Raw genomic sequence first — 15,599 nt, forward strand, 5'->3', positions numbered from 1 at the left:
AGCACGCCGCACTTGGGGGCTCCTACTCCAAAACGCAGGGGTAAAACAATAAATCGAAACCGATCGCTTTAAATGTTCAATCTCGTATCTCGCAGATCATAAATTGTCGGCGAGAGACCTGTAAACACCTGGCTGTGTAATTTCGACTCACTGTCACTATTACTATTATTATCATTATTATTACTATAATCCTTTCTGTTTACATAGATAGGTCTTTAACACGGTAAGTTCACCTCCATCCTTCAGCGTAGCTAATGTTGTGGCTGCCTTACAAGCTAAATGCTAACTTTAGCCGCATTGTCTCGTCTAAGTGCTCGTTAAGAGGAGCTGCTAGTAGTTTGATGTTGTCAAACTAGTAGTTTTTTGTATAGACACTCCACATTTCCTGGCAATGAACAGAATTAGAGCGTTCTCGTCGCTGTGTTTTGTTTTCCCTGACCGCATAGGACTTAGCAAGTTGAGGCTCGACAGTGAAGTTGATTGCAAATTGTTGAAAAGCTTTTTCTGACATAATGAAAACCTCGGACATTGAATGGATGTAATGTACGATTTACAACGTAGACGTAACAACGGCTGCCGTCGCTTTTTGTTGTGTCGTTGTGTGTCCACCTCCGTTTGCATTTCATGTTGATTTTACCGACACGCTTTCTATATTGTCTGCTTTGTCTTGTGTGCTTTGCTATAATAAAATATCTTAACTCAACGATAATGTTATCAATTTAACCGCGAGTGTCCTGAATAATTAAAGACGACGCCACAAGTTAGCCTAGCCCCGGTGCTAACCGAGTTAAAGCGGGCTAGCCGTGATTCTGTTTATCACACGCGGAAGTCGTTAAAATGTCGCTCTATTTATGTTTTTAATTGAGATCATCGTCAGTAAGTCCAGGGGCCGCAGTGCACGCTAATCAATAGTGATGACATAATGCTACAAACAGGAGGCTCGTGTTGTGCATCTAGGCCACGACTGTACGAAGGCGGATGGGGGGGGAAACATAATTATGTGCCAAATATTTTCTAATAATCAGCCTTTTTCTAGCGTGTCCTGTATTATATGTCGACCTGTGTCTTTGTTTGACTTGATGGACGTGATGTCACGCGTAGCTCCTGACTTAGCCTCCATGCTAACAGTCAGCTGTTGTGTGACTGATGCGGGCCTAGAAGTGAGACAAAGAACTGTGTTTTTCAAAAGCTTTATTCCGTTGGAAATCAAGGATTTGTCCCGCCTATAATATTCGGAGGCTGTCGACCTCGCCTTTGTTCCGTGCCATATGACATGAAAGTTCTTACCTATATAGCATTGCACTGGTTGGGTGTCATTTGTTTAATTGTAAATGCAGTGTTACGTCGACGCTACGGTGCTGTATTGGAAGTTGCTCCTAACTACTACTCGTTTCCCATTCTCAGATCTTTGCTTTAAATTGAGCCTGACAGTAAATCAACTTTAGCCTTGCTATAACTAAACTCCATCTTTCTGCCTTGCAGCACTTAATATTGTTTACCAAAGAAATGGTGATGGAGAAACCAAGTCCCCTGCTTGTAGGGCGGGAGTTTGTGAGGCAGTATTACACGCTGTTAAACAAGGCACCAGACTTCCTGCACAGGTAATTATCGGCGTGCATGTACGAGGCGCTTTGTAGCTTGTTGGGGACACCGTGTTCCGTTCCTCAACTGTTTAATGCCGCTTTGTCGTCAGGTTCTATGGGAGGAACTCTTCCTATGTTCATGGAGGTCTTGATCCGAGCGGGAACCTGGTGGAAGCAGTGTACGGGCAATCGGTAGGGTTTTGTTTTCGCAAGTGTGGTTCCCTTGCAAATCAAATGTGGAACGACTGACAAGTTTTGTCGTCCGTCTGGTAGGAAATCCACAAGAAGGTCATGTCTCTGAAGTTCAGCGAGTGCCACACAAAGATCCGGCATGTGGACGCCCACGCCACGCTCAGCGACGGCGTAGTGGTGCAGGTTCTCGGCGAGCTCTCCAATAACGGGCAGCCCATGCGGAAGTTCATGCAGACGTTTGTGCTTGCCCCAGAGGTAGGCTGCCGCTGCTACGCCCATAGCTGTCTGTTATTTAATTAATAATAAATACATTCTTTTGAATGACCTTCTCCAGGGTTCAGTGGCCAACAAATTCTACGTACACAACGACATCTTCCGCTATGAGGACGAAGTTTTTTGCGACTCGGAAGCGGAACTTGACGAGGGTGAGATATTTTACTGCGACGTCGCCGATTTTGCTGTAGCACAGTGTTGTTGATGTTGTTGCAAATTCCCTGACTGATTTAGAATCAGAGGAGGAAGTTGAAGAGGAGCCAGAAGAGAGGCAGGCATCCCCCGAGCCGCTGCAAGAGAGCCCCAACAGCAGCGCCTACTACGAGCCCCACCCCGTCACGTACGCTCACGCTTGTCTGGTTTTATTCTTGTTTGAGGCGTTGATGGAAAAACATTTGAGCCCATTTTTGGCTCTCTGCAGAAACGGAGTGGAGGAACCAATGGAGGAGCCGGCTCCCGAGCCGGAAATGGAGCCAGAGCCCGAGCCCAAGGTCGAGGAGATAAAAGCCGAAGTGGATGAGAAGGTTCTGGAAGAAACGGAGGAAAAAGCCCCCTCGCCGGTCCCGGTTGAGTCTCCGCCTCATGCGCAGGAGCCACCCAAGGTATGCGATAACGCCACGAGAAACATTGTAACACATTTTTGTTGAAAGTTAAAATCGACATAATATGCATGTACGAATTTGTAATTGGACAGTCGAATCTCTGTTTCCCTCCCAGACCTTTTCATGGGCCTCAGTGACCAGCAAAAACCTGCCTCCTGCCGGCACCTCCTCTGGAATCCCACCCCACGTTGTCAAAGCTCCAAGTTCACAGGTAAGCCTTCTGTGAAACATGTCTTTAATTCATGACTCGTCTGCAGCTTTCCCAAAAACGACAAGCAATCGATTCGTCCGTAGGCCCGAGTCGAAGCCAAACCAGAAACCCAGGCAGCGTCGCTCCGACCCCGAGACCAACGCACCCGCGACAGACCGGTCTTCCCCCCACGAGGCCCGAGACCAGGTACTGACCAATTTACTTCACATTCTGCCATGACGTTCTTTGAAATTCAATGAAATTTGAAGCGGGTGCCTTTTTGCTCTCACCACTAGATGGCGCCCCGTCATCGGATGCACAAATGGGAAAACCTCACCTGAGTTTTGTTAACAAAGGTAAATCACATTTTTACCGTCATGAAGGCAGGAAGTTAGGAATTTATTTCCATGTTTTTTTCTACAAATACTGAGTGATTGCCCTTGGTGGAGATTATTGGTAGGAATTATTTCTCCTTATCAGTTTCGTTTTGTGTTTTATGTGTCAGGCAACAGAGGGGAAGGTGAACCCGGCGAAATGGACGGCAGGCGAACCGTACGCTACCCGGACAGCCACCAGCTTTTCGTCGGCAACCTCCCGCACGACATCGACGAGGGCGAGCTCAAAGACTTCTTCATGAGTACGGCCAAAATTGTCATCTTCGAACAGCATTCAGACTACGCTTGGCCCAATTTATTGCCTTACGAGTCGTCGTATGATAAAAGTTTTGATCTTCTTCTACGTTGCAGCCTACGGGACGGTCGTGGAGATGCGCATCAACACCAAGGGTGTCGGCGGCAAGCTCCCCAACTTTGGATTTGTGGTTTTTGACGACTCTGATCCCGTGCAGAAAATCCTTGGGGCCAAGGTAGACGGGGCATGTATTGACATTTAATTACCAATTTTATTCACTGGGTGGTGCGTCACTGTTTGCTCACGTATTCCCAACCACTGGTCTGCACAATTGGGCCTAAATATTTAAGGGGGAAATCAGCCCCAAGATGTTTTTTTTCCCTGCCAAGTTTTCATCGACTACAACAGAAATTAGTCAAATTTTTTTCTTCTTACATGTTAACAAAAGTTTTTTCTCGTACAAAGTATTTTATTGGGTTGAGTGTTTTCTTGCCATCCTAAGTTTGCCCTTCCTCCTGCAGCCCATCATGTTCCGAGGCGAAGTGCGTCTCAACGTGGAGGAGAAGAAGACGCGGGCGGCACGTGAGCGAGAGATCCGGAGCGCCGGTGGCCCCGACGACCGTCGGGACATGAGGCGCAATGACCGAGGACCCGGAGGCCCGCGGGGCCTCATGGGAAGTGGCATGATGCGGGAGCGCGACGGCAGGGGACCCCCGCCCCGGGGCGGCATGGCTCCTAAACCCAGCATGGGGTCTGGAAGGGGCTCTGGAGGCCTCGGTGAAGGCCGCTTCACAACCCAGCGCCGTTGAGGAGAACGGGAAGTCGTACCGCTGGCTTCATCATTGTCATCTGTTAAATCTTTTTTTTTCTTTTTTTGGGAGGGGGGGGTTCCCCTTTTGCTTTGGAATTGTGACGCACCCTGTCGATCGAGCTTATTTAGTTGTGAGCCGAAGATCTTTTTTTTTTTTTTCCCTTTTTGCTACGACATGAAATTACAAACTTATCATTTGTACATTTTGAGTGGGGAAAGCAACCAGGAGTCATTTTGTGCCACATTCGGAGGGACTGAAAGACTTTAAGTACCATTTAAAAAAAAAAAAAAAAAAAAAAAAAACCAGCCCGTTGTTCTGGATAAAAGAGATTATCTGCCTTGACTTAACCTTCCATTGCACATTTTCTATGGTAGTTACTGTTGGAAGATGCAAAAGTTGTGCTGTTCCGAAGGGAAAGGCCTGCCTTTTTTCCCCCCCCCACCCTTCCACTCTTTCAAAATTTGCATTCGCCAATATGCACTCATGGATACCTTTTTTTTTTTTCTTCTTCTTTTTTCTAAAGTTGGCATTCTCGCTCAGAAAGCCGACGAAGCGACACAACACAAACGGGGCAGGCCTCGCTGCTGTGACCAATGTATACCGAAAATTTACATTTTACTGCTGGATGGACAAGATGACCTATTTTTGCCTCGTTTCTAATATAAATAATCCAGGATGTTCACCAAATGACAGTATATTTGAACGTGGGGGGAGGGCAAAGGATACAGACGAATGGAAGAGTGGCGCTCTGGTTTCTTTTCATTCAAACTTTGTCTCATGTTTTCTTTTTTTTTTTCCAGCTAGGGATGAAGGACGCCATTCCTGTCGTTAAAACGTGACAGAATAAATGTACAGCAAAAGTCATAGTTTACTGTTTCGCATTCCTTTCTCTTGGTATATAAAAAAAAAACAAAAAACAAAAGCACGGTGCCTTCTGCGTTCACCTTTTTCGCTGTTAACGAAGCAATGCCGGACTTTAGTCAGATTGAAGTTATAGTCCAATTCCAGTTTTAAGATGTGACTTTTTGTACATTTTCTTTGCTCTTGTTTGAGTTTTGAGGGGCCCGTCTTAAAAAAAAAAGTTAAAGGTACATTTATATACAGAATTTCATGTTTTTAATATAGTGCCCAGCTTTGACATATTGGAACCTCCAAAATCGAAAGAAAAAATATATTGAAGATGTGCAATGAATTAGCATAAAAACAATGAAGAAATTGTACAGGCAATGTCGAGATTATGATCAGTCAAAAAAACAACCTCGCGCCAAGTAAAAAAAGGCAAACTACTCACATTTGGAAATAAGGCAGTATTTTGTTGTAAAATGTGTGAATGCCACATTTAGATAATTGGATTGCTTATATTGCAGACTTTCCTGATTCCTGCTTTGTGGTTTTTTTTTCCTCCCCCCCCCCCTCGTTGCCATCTACTTTTCTGTGGTGTAACAAAATGGAAAAAATGCAACTTTCCGACTGTTTCCACTCTCAAAATTGGGCGGACTTCAAACTTTTGGAGGTTCCACTATCTATTTGTTTCCTCTCAGGTTTTCATGTTTCTCAAAATACAATTTTGTAGACCACCCAGAAAGAACCTGAGATCACCTTTCTAGCCACATTTGTACTTTTCATAACTGCTTACTTTTGCGCTTAATTTCATTCATGTGCCCTACAGGAGGTTTTGTTTAGATTATCTTGCACTGAAAGGGGGAAAGTGATGTAGCAACAAATTATGGTAACGAGGTCTTCCTTGTCTCGTGGGTATTGCACTATTTTTTGTTTTTTTTGGGCGGGGTGGCAACATTTTCAAGGACAATCTGACAGTTTTGAACGTGGCCTCCAATATTCATCTGAATTGGCACAACCTATTTTTCAGAGTAATTTTGTTCAATGCTTTATTTTAATTGTTTTGTGTGTGTGTGGCAGTGAAGATCCACTGCTTAGGGATCTTCAAAAGCAGACAAAGCTGTAAATTATTATTTTTCTCTCTGGTTGCAAGTAGACTGGATAGTCACGGTGAATCATGCAAGTCCTTCTTTAATAGAAATAGACTGCTTACAAACATAATAGCCATCTTTGACTGTGTTTACTTAGCCTTGTTGCTCCAATACATTTTTCTTTACTTTCCTCTTGGTTTGACTTTCCTTTCCATTTTGAATGTGTCAGACTCAATAAACTACTGATATCAGCACCACTCAATACACTGGTTGTGTCTTATGCGGCCTATCTATAATTTTTTGTTTTTTATTTTATTTTGACAGTGCGTCAGACAATCAAAAGGGGTACAATTTGGATTTCAGCATTGTTTTGTAGTGAAATGTCTCAATAAGTACGAAACTCTACAAATGGTCATTAAATAAGTTCAACGATTGGTTATGTCCCATAATTCAATGGTTTGTTTAGATCTGCTTAATTCTGTCCTCCCATGCCCTCCGTACATTTTCCCAGTTCGTTTTTGTTGTCCTGGCCCTTTAAATGTGACTCTAATGGGCCACGTATCGCCACGTCCTCGCGCATGCGCAGTCTCCTTCGCCCGCGAGGAGTTCCGGGGTCGCTCTGTCAACCTGGTTAAATAATTAAAAAAATATCAACACACGGTTCTGTACACTTTCCTCCATATTATCTTTCCCTCACCCGAATCAGAGGAGATTCCGGAGTGTCCTTGTCGGAGAGGTCGCAAAAGGGCCTCTGTAGAGAAAAGATGAACTTCTTCAGGGGAGTGATGGGCGGGCAGGCAGCCGGGCCGCAGCCGACTGGAGCGGAGACGGTATGAAGCTAACCCCGGCTGGCTGCGATTGGTTTAGCATTTGATCCGTAATACCTCAAACGCGTGTTTGAAAGTGCCTTTAAACTCCACTTCAAGCTGAGCCTTTACGTTTACCTTACGTGGCGTGGCGTCCGTCATTTCATGGAGGAAGTAGCTTCGTCTAATCACATTGACTAGTGTCGATGCTAATGTTGCTAAGCTGTCATTTACGGCGTTTTCTACTTGCGGTCTTAATAATTGTTCATTCTTTGAAAGTATTTCAATATATCGTTATTCCAATCCATATGCTGCAAATGAATTTGAACCAATCGAGAAATTATTTTAATTGATTGTATCTCAAATATTGCATGTATGTTGTTTTTATTATTGGACAAGATATAAACAGTTTGTTGTTTTAAATGGAGTCATTATCAAAATCCGGGTGTGATTCATCTACTGTACGTATGGGTAACTAAATATAAAATGTTAAGCTAGTACAAAGCTAGCTACATATTGATCCAATCGCAGTTGCTGCATGATCTTTATTTGGTTCGCTTTTATCCTTATTTTGCCATTAAAAATAACACCAGGATTGTATTTTCTGTTTCTTGGCCATAAACCTGATCTTAATAATCAATACCGCTTCCTCTGGTGACAGATCCAGAAATTGTGCGACAGAGTTGCCTCGTCGACTCTTCTCGAAGATCGCAGGGATGCGGTCCGTGCTCTCAAATCCCTCTCTAAGGTAAGATCTCAACTGCTAAATTCAAATTAAATGAAGAGTGAACTATCTGTTCGCATAAAATTATGAACTAATTGTGAGATTTACAAGTGTAGTTCCTTTTAATTGCCTGCTTTCTGTTTAACCCACCTGTCATGAAATATTAACCATTTGCTTCGTAGAAATATCGCATGGAGGTTGGCACGCAGGCGATGGATCACTTGATAAACATCCTGCAAACTGACAGGTATCAATGCTGTCATTTAAAAATATCGTTTTTCATACGTGATGGGTTGGCAGACAATTTTTATATAAGAAGGTTTTCCTGTAATATGTCCTCTGTAAAAGATGGTCTATGATTTTTATTTCCATTATTTTTTATGGCATAATCTCACAACAGTGCTACTCACCTCTTTTGCTATAAAATCAGATCCGACTCTGAAATCCTCGGCTACGCTTTGGACACTATGTACAACATTATCTGCAACGATGAGGAGGAAGAGCAAGGTAGTGCACAACTCGTCGCTGATTAGAAATATTGATTTTCATTAAAAAAAATAAAATAAAAGTGTCAGTCATGTTGACAATCACCCAGTGTGCATTGCACTCTTCCTGTACACCACCGAGTCTGTGTTTTAAATGTAAAGATTGTCATCTCTCTTCTTCTCTTCCATGTCTTAACCTCACAGACGAATCAGAAGGTAAAACTTCTTTACTGTGCATGATTGCCTCCCTTTCCCGCCTTTCCGTTACCGGACACCACCATTGCCATCATTGCGTGCGCTGTAAAAAAAAAAAAAATATTGGCTGATAAAAATGAGCATCATTACCAAAAACAAGCCAATCAATTTATTTTGCGTCCAAATTTCTTCCTCTTTTTTTTTGTACAGATGAGACTGCCCAGAAGCAGGCAGATGACCTGGGCGCCAAATTCACAGAAGCCTTCATCCAGGACCCCGAACACATCACGCTTCTCCTCACCATGTTGGAGGTATTGCAAAACATCCTTCACTCATCTAATCTCAAATTGACACTCTTGACGCCTTCACGGCCTCACAGACTATTGGAATTTCAAGAACTCTCGCAGCAATCCCTGGAATGCAGTGTTGCTACAACGAGACATTAATGCAAACATTTCCTTCTACCTGTGAATTCTTTGTCGTGGCAGGAGTTTGACTTCCACGTGCGTTGGCCCGCCGTGAAGCTGCTGACGGCCCTGCTGAGGAACCAGTGTGTCCAGTTGCAGAGCATCATCCTGGTTAGCCCCATGGGTGCGTTTGCCAGCCTTTGTTTCCTCCGTGTCCTCAAAGCTCTCTACAGCAAGTACACATCCTTCGCTTGCACTTGCAGGTGTCTCCAGGTTGATGGACCTGTTGGCTGATTCTAGAGAAGTGATACGCAACGACGTGAGAACCTAAAAAAAATTCAATAATGATTCTTGGATGTTGTGGTGACCAAATTGACCCATTTCCCCAAACCTTCAGGGCTTGCTGTTGCTCCAGCAGCTGACCAAAGGCAACGCAGCCATCCAGAAGATTGTGGCCTTTGAGAACGCCTTTGAGCGTCTCCTGGATATCATCACCGAAGAAGGCAGCAGTGATGGAGGTACAAAATGCTCCGGTGTAGGAATTCTTACAAAGTGGACACCAACAATATTAAAACACAATTTAATGGCTCACTGATGTGAAGTTTCACAAGATTGGTGTCTGGTGTCTTCTGTTTGCGTGTCACATGTGCACAGGCATTGTCGTGGAGGACTGCCTGCTCCTATTGCGCAACCTCCTCAAGAACAACAGCTCCAACCAGAACTTCTTCAAAGAGGGCTCCTTCATCCAGCGCATGAGGCCTTGGTTCGAAGTCGGCGACGACAACTCGGGCTGGTCGGCACAGAAGGTCACCAACCTCCACCTCATGCTGCAGGTACCATACATTTAGATTTTCTTTCTGTTTTTATATTTAAGTGCTGTTTTTTTGGATTCTGACCTGTCTGACAAACATCCTAGCTGGTGCGAGTCATGGTGTCCCCGGTGAACTCGCCCGGAGCCACGGCCAGCTGTCAGAGGTCCATGTACCAGTGTGGCCTCCTGCAGCAGCTGTGCACCATCCTCATGGCCACCGGCGTGCCGGCGGACATCCTCACTGAGGTAAATGGTTATCACCAGTACACAACCGGAGGTTTGTTTCACATTCGATCGTCTCGCTTCCTCCCTGCAGACCATCAACACTGTGTCAGAAGTCATCAGGGGCTCGCAGATCAACCAGGACTACTTTGCGTCAGTTAATGCACCATCCAACCCACCCAGGTAAGACGCAGCAATCCCACAATTGGGGTCATCTCGACAACATCTTGTCCTGTCCTGTTTGTAGACCTGCTATCGTGGTCCTGCTCATGTCCATGGTGAACGAGAGGCAACCTTTTGTGCTACGCTGCGCCGTGCTCTACTGCTTCCAATGTTTCTTGTACAAGAACCAGAAAGGGCAAGGGGAGATCGTGGCCACGCTGCTGCCTTCCACCATCGACGGTCAGTCAGGTGGAGATCTCCAGTATTACTCGAACGTATCAATCAAGCTTTTGCGCTCGCGTGCGCCCCTCAGCTAATTCCATCTCAGCCGGCCAGCTGCTGTGCGGCGGGCTGTTCTCCGCTGACTCCCTGTCCAACTGGTGCGCTTCGGTGGCCCTGGCGCACGCCTTGCAGGACAACCTCACCCAGAAGGAGCAGCTGCTGCGGGTCCAGCTGGCCACCAGCCTGGGCAAGCCGCCCGTCTCCTTGCTGCAGCAGTGCACCAACATCCTCTCCCAGGTAGCCTAGCGCTAAGTAGACACTTTTAAGGTGGCTTGGAGATTTTTAGTGCAGTGGCTCTCAAACCACAGACGGAAGAAATTGAGTCACTGTACTCAAAAATAGCTTGAAAAGCACAATTGTAGGGGCAAAGGTCGACTGTGATTGATATGAGCGGTTTGACGTTGTGATTTTTCAGGGTGATAAGATCAGCCGGCGGGTGAGTAAAGTGCGTGCTACTTGTGTTTGTGTGTAGTTTTAGCGTGGGTTTTTTCCCCCCCCCTTTCGTCTCGGCTTGGCTTGCGTAGGAGCAAGGTCCTTTTGGAAGTGGCTATCTGTGTGTGTGAAGGGGGAGCTTGGTGACTAGTAAGTCCTGGTTCACCTTTCTAGTCAACGGCTCATAATCAGGCTGCACTGGTGCAATTCACCCCTCTTGGGCTTGAAGCTTTCGGAATTTCTGTATTAGTTTGTTTACTCAACTGCAAAGGACCAGTGTTGGCATTTGTGGGATTATTAAGTTGATTGGGGAGGAGGCCCTTATTTCTACATTTTTATATTGATCTTTGTTTCTATCATTTATTTACTTTCAATTTTGTTTATAATAATGATATGTACTGGATTATTACCTTCAAATTTGCCAGGTCGACTTTGCCGTCTTAAATAAAATAAAATGACCCAATATTTAACGGGAATAACAAATATTTATCCTCATTCTTAACATTTATCAATTATTACATTCAAGCAATAACTTTTTTGTGCATTGCATCCTATTTGGAGACCTATTCTAAAAAGGTGACTTTTCTCAATTTTGCAGGTTATGAAATGCTGCAAAGTGTTTCGCATGTTGTTTGCAGCTTGCAACTGCAGCTTCTTGCATTCCCACTCTGTTTTTAAGACACATTAAGCTGCATTTGAATACTTTTTTGTTCCCTCCAAGAGGTGGAATGATGCGTATTTGATGAAAGAATATGAAATATATGATCTGTATTTAAAAGCATGTCGTGGTTTGTAATGTTAATTTAAAAAAAATGTCTTCTCCCACCTTTATGCCAAGATCACGATTTTGTTAGACATGCATGTATTGCGCAACCTAACCAAAAGCCACTGTTGCTTTTTTTTTTTTCTGCTCACCCTAGTCATAACTAATTTTATACAACACAGATTCTTAAAGATTTTATAAAATATTTTCAAGAAAAGATATTTTTATATAATATTCTAACAATTTTATTTATTTGAAGTAGTAAAAAGCTACTAATGTTTTCAGGCAACGTTAAAGATACTTGTAACTGAATGGCTGACTAACTTGATTTCATTTAGTTGCAAACAGTAGATTGAATGTTAGAAATTCAGATTTTTAAAATGCTAATCAAGATGCTTGTGTTGTGTTCCGCAGGGCAGCAAGGTGCAGACCAGGGTGGGGCTCCTCATGCTGCTGTGCACGTGGATCAACAACTGCCCCATCGCCGTCACACACTTTCTGCACAATCAGGAAAATGTGCCTTTTGTATCCTCAGTCGTCATGATTAATCCTGCGCTCTATTTTCAATTGGCAATTAAAAAAAAAAAAAAAAAAATGAACTCATTCACTACCATTGATGGTTATAAACGACAATGATCCATTTTTACTGAGCTAGCAGTGAATGAGTTAAATATAAATGAATAAAATAAATATACGACTGTACATGCTGTACTGCTAATATAAATTGTTGCCTGTCTGTAAGCGTCCTTGACTCTTCGGCTTCTGTAGCTCACGGCGCAGATCTCTGAGAACCTGGGAGAGGACGAACGTCTGGTGCAGGGCCTGTGCGCGCTGCTGCTGGGCATCTGCATTTATTACAATGACAACTCGCTGGAAAACTATACCAAGTAAGCTCCTTACCTCCACCCTGCTACACAATCACTTGGTTTTATTTCATGTGCGTGTGCTCCTCGTCGTCCTCAGAGAGAAGTTGAAGCAGCTGATCGAGAAGCGCATCGGCAAGGAGAACTTTGTGGAGAAGCTTGGTTTTGTCACCAAACACGAGCTGTACTCGCGCGCCGCCCAGAAGCCGCAGCCGGTTTTTCCTTCTCCGGATCAGATGCTCTTTGACCACGAGTTCACCAAGCTGGTCAAAGAACTTGAGGGTAAGTCCACAGGAAGCCATGTCAACTGGAATAATCAGTTCCAAACTGCTGCCATTATAAAATCTTATTTAACATGATTCCAACTTGGTTATTTTCGGTTAGTTTTTGTGAATTAAAATAAAAAGTCCACGAAAAAGCGGCTTTTTCAGAATGCTGATTTGTCCCTCTGGCGTAAACAGGTGTGATAACCAAGGCGGTCCACAAGTCCAGCGAAGACGAGAAGAAGGAAGAGGAGGTGAAGAAGACGCTGGAGCAGCACGACAACATCGTCACGCAGTACAAAGAGCTGATCAGAGAGCAGGCAAGCACCTTTTTGGAGCAAAGCTTACATCCAGAGCTTCGGCTGACTTAATTTATTTTCCTTCTGTGGCCAGGACTCCAAGATACAGGAGCTGAAGGAGCAGGTGTCCTCCTTGACCACCCAGACTGAACAGATGCAGGCCACCATGACCCAGCAGCAGAGCCAGATCCAGCAGCACAAGGACCAGTACAACATTCTGAAACTCAAGCTGGGTCAGTTCAACTATCACATGGCGCGCAAATGATCAGCGCCATTCTTTTACATCGCAACATTTCTCTGTGTAGGTAAGGAAAACTCAAGTCAAGCTAGCAACACACTGGGAGACAGCGCCCACGTCAACGGCGTGCAGACCGAAGAAGCGACGCAGCTTCGAGAGGAGACGGAGGAGCTGCGCAGTCAACACGCCCTCCTCCAGACGCAGCTGGGTGAAAAAGACGCCATCATTGATTCCTTGGTTAGTCGTGACTTTTGTCGCTGTCCACCACCGCAGTGGATATGACCATTGCCAGAAATGTAATTTTCCGCCGATTGTGTCCTTAGCGGTCCGAGCGGTCTCAACCAACCGATGGTGACACAGCAAGCTCAGACAATGCGGAACTCCTCAAGGTGACCGTCGCATCACTGCTGCTCATGATGATGCAAAGTGTTGGTGTGCTTCATGACTTGGTTTCACCTAAAGGAGTTGGAGCTTCTGAGGAGTCAGGTCCAGTCGCAGGCAGCTGAGATCGGTCAGCTGAAGTCAGACAATGCAGATCTGCTTAGAAGAGCTGAAAGTGAGGTAAGCACAGGACTTAAAAAAACAAAAAAAAAAAAACATTTGGTATCATTTTTAATCAAGTTGAACCTCTTCAGTCTACAGGTGCTTCGTCAAGCAGCGACTTCTCATCGGATGCTACCGAGACAGCCGAACTGGAGAGCAGACTAGCGGCGCAGACGTCCGAAGTGGAGAGACTAAAAGTGTGTGGAAATGATCTCTTGCTTTATTTTATTATTATTAAGAAAACCTGATATCATCAGCGGGATTTTTCTTTTTTTTTTTTTTCTGTCATCCTCAATTCCTCAGGAGGAGGTCCAGGGCCTGACGGGGGGCCGGGAGCAGCTAGAACAGCAGACGGCCTCAGCCACCAGCTCGGCGGCCATCTTGAAAGCGGAGATGGCCAAGCTTGAAGCGGAACTGCTGGAGTCCAAGAAAGAGCAAGACGACCTGCTCATGCTGCTGGCCGACCAGGACCAGAAAATCCAGAGCCTCAGGAAGAAACTCAAAGATCTCGGAGAGACGGTATCTTGAAGAGATGATGATGATGATGTTCCTGAACCAAACCTATGTAACCTCACGTGACGTTTTGTACCTGCAGGTGGATGATGAGGACGAGCTGGACACCAGGGACCAGACTGACGAGGACGATGAAGATGAAGATTAGAATGCAAGGACCGGTGTGAGGAACTTGGACTTTGATTTTGAAGCAGGTGTCTCTCTCTCTCTTTCTCTGGCAGTTGCCACATTTGTTCTTCACATGTCCCACACGTGTACACCCTTTTGGCATCTTGAGTCGAAAAAACAAATTGGTGCGTTCATCTCATCGAGTTAACACGCTTCAAAACAACAAAAGTTAATTTTTGAACTCACTTAACACATTTAGACACCAGAAGTAGCATAAATATCACATGTAATTGCTCTACGATATGCTGCAAAAACTGACACAAGATGTAAAAATGTCCAAAAAAATATTTTTGTCATCCTGCTATATGATGCAGTTATGACCCAACTCGAAAGAAGACTTATGGAAGGATTATAATTGTTGGTAAATTAAATTTTACTAAATCAAAATGCCGTTTGGTTTGCATTTGTTATCATTGTAATCACATTATTTTAGTGTTGGGCGTGTCCTTCACTTTACTTGCAGTGTCTCTTGCTCAACACTAGAGGGCGGCAAAGGCCATTCAGAAAAGTGTGAGTGGCCAAGCATTGCAGTATGTTCTAAAAATACTCATCCGGCTGACTGTCCACCAGCACAGCTCCAATGTACTGTTGTTATTTTTGACCTAGTTAACTGGATTGCGCTAGTTAGTGTAAAGTCAGTAATATGAAAATATATTGAAATATAGTTTTATTTAGTTTAACTGAGGACATTTTTATAGTTTTTTTTTGTTTTTGTTTATTTAAAGCAACAGCAAGAAAAAATTAAGCATCACACTTGAAAAAAATCTTGATTTGGTAGTGATGTATTTAATTTTATTTATTGACAAGTTCAATACAGACACTGATCCTGCTGTAGCTCAACACAAATCGATGGAATAAGATGTACAAATGTTGGTGTACATCCTGGGCTGGTTGTCAGCCCAATGGCAGTAGACAAGCATTCACATTAAGGACAATTTGGAGTCTACAATGCATGTTTTTGACATGTGGGAGGAACCTGATGTAACTGGAGAAAACCCACACAAGCAATTTTGAGAACATGCAAACTCCACCCAAGAAAGCCAGAGAATGAACCCTCCTGAGCTCGTGGCAAACTTGCTCCCTAAGCTGCCCCTGTACATGTAATAAAATGTTCTAAAAATGCGTTATTCTATTTTTTATTATTTTTTAAAAACTTTTACAGGTGTTCCTGACATACAAGTAACCGGACTTACTGCTTCTGGAGTTGCTC

The 15,599-nt window shown here is 44.2% G+C and overlaps 2 protein-coding genes across 7 annotated transcripts; both read left to right on the plus strand.

Moving 5' to 3' along the window:
• The first annotated feature begins 46 nt into the window (after positions 1 to 46).
• Positions 47 to 5,434, plus strand: g3bp2 (GTPase activating protein (SH3 domain) binding protein 2). 2 transcript variants are annotated; one of them, XM_037261885.1, is made up of 13 exons: positions 47 to 223; positions 1,483 to 1,601; positions 1,694 to 1,775; positions 1,857 to 2,030; positions 2,110 to 2,200; positions 2,283 to 2,388; positions 2,470 to 2,650; positions 2,766 to 2,861; positions 2,945 to 3,047; positions 3,137 to 3,196; positions 3,346 to 3,477; positions 3,587 to 3,714; positions 3,992 to 5,434. In XM_037261885.1, exons 2-13 carry the CDS (start codon positions 1,507 to 1,509, stop codon positions 4,277 to 4,279), a joined length of 1,536 nt encoding a protein of 511 aa, XP_037117780.1. In that variant the 5' UTR covers positions 47 to 223; positions 1,483 to 1,506; the 3' UTR covers positions 4,280 to 5,434. The 2 variants fall into 2 exon arrangements, with proteins under 2 accessions (XP_037117780.1, XP_037117856.1); XM_037261961.1 differs by having other exon boundaries at positions 48 to 223; positions 3,587 to 3,705.
• A 1,347-nt stretch (positions 5,435 to 6,781) lies between these two features.
• Positions 6,782 to 15,512, plus strand: uso1 (USO1 vesicle transport factor). Of its 5 annotated transcripts, none has more exons than XM_037256186.1 (26): positions 6,782 to 7,043; positions 7,681 to 7,767; positions 7,926 to 7,990; positions 8,174 to 8,250; positions 8,433 to 8,444; positions 8,634 to 8,734; positions 8,912 to 9,014; positions 9,094 to 9,149; positions 9,228 to 9,348; positions 9,485 to 9,663; positions 9,747 to 9,887; positions 9,958 to 10,046; positions 10,111 to 10,265; positions 10,339 to 10,544; positions 10,723 to 10,752; positions 11,917 to 12,027; positions 12,271 to 12,389; positions 12,466 to 12,647; positions 12,827 to 12,948; positions 13,022 to 13,160; positions 13,233 to 13,402; positions 13,489 to 13,554; positions 13,628 to 13,726; positions 13,801 to 13,905; positions 14,012 to 14,227; positions 14,304 to 15,512. In XM_037256186.1, exons 1-26 carry the CDS (start codon positions 6,978 to 6,980, stop codon positions 14,367 to 14,369), a joined length of 2,883 nt encoding a protein of 960 aa, XP_037112081.1. In that variant the 5' UTR covers positions 6,782 to 6,977; the 3' UTR covers positions 14,370 to 15,512. The 5 variants fall into 5 exon arrangements, with proteins under 5 accessions (XP_037112081.1, XP_037112167.1, XP_037112349.1 ...); XM_037256272.1 differs by having other exon boundaries at positions 10,723 to 10,743; XM_037256454.1 differs by lacking the exon at positions 10,723 to 10,752.
• The last annotated feature ends 87 nt before the right edge of the window (positions 15,513 to 15,599 follow it).

The sequence above is a fragment of the Syngnathus acus genome, chromosome 1 (genome assembly GCF_901709675.1).
Source record: "Syngnathus acus chromosome 1, fSynAcu1.2, whole genome shotgun sequence".
Classification (NCBI taxonomy): domain Eukaryota; kingdom Metazoa; phylum Chordata; class Actinopteri; order Syngnathiformes; family Syngnathidae; genus Syngnathus; species Syngnathus acus.

What these genes read in the sequence shown, in the direction of transcription:
- g3bp2 (XM_037261885.1), top strand. Translation starts at nt 1,507, where the DNA reads ATGGTGATGGAGAAACCAAGTCCCCTGCTTGTAGGGCGGGAGTTTGTG. An exon ending in TACGAGCCCCACCCCGTCAC is followed by an intron (nt 2,389 to 2,469) that starts GTACGCTCACGC and finishes GGCTCTCTGCAG; the next exon opens with AAACGGAGTGGAGGAACCAA. An exon ending in CCTGAGTTTTGTTAACAAAG is followed by an intron (nt 3,197 to 3,345) that starts GTAAATCACATT and finishes TTTATGTGTCAG; the next exon opens with GCAACAGAGGGGAAGGTGAA.
- uso1 (XM_037256186.1), top strand. Translation starts at nt 6,978, where the DNA reads ATGAACTTCTTCAGGGGAGTGATGGGCGGGCAGGCAGCCGGGCCGCAG. An exon ending in CATCCTGGTTAGCCCCATGG is followed by an intron (nt 9,015 to 9,093) that starts GTGCGTTTGCCA and finishes TTGCACTTGCAG; the next exon opens with GTGTCTCCAGGTTGATGGAC. An exon ending in GAGAAGTGATACGCAACGAC is followed by an intron (nt 9,150 to 9,227) that starts GTGAGAACCTAA and finishes CCAAACCTTCAG; the next exon opens with GGCTTGCTGTTGCTCCAGCA.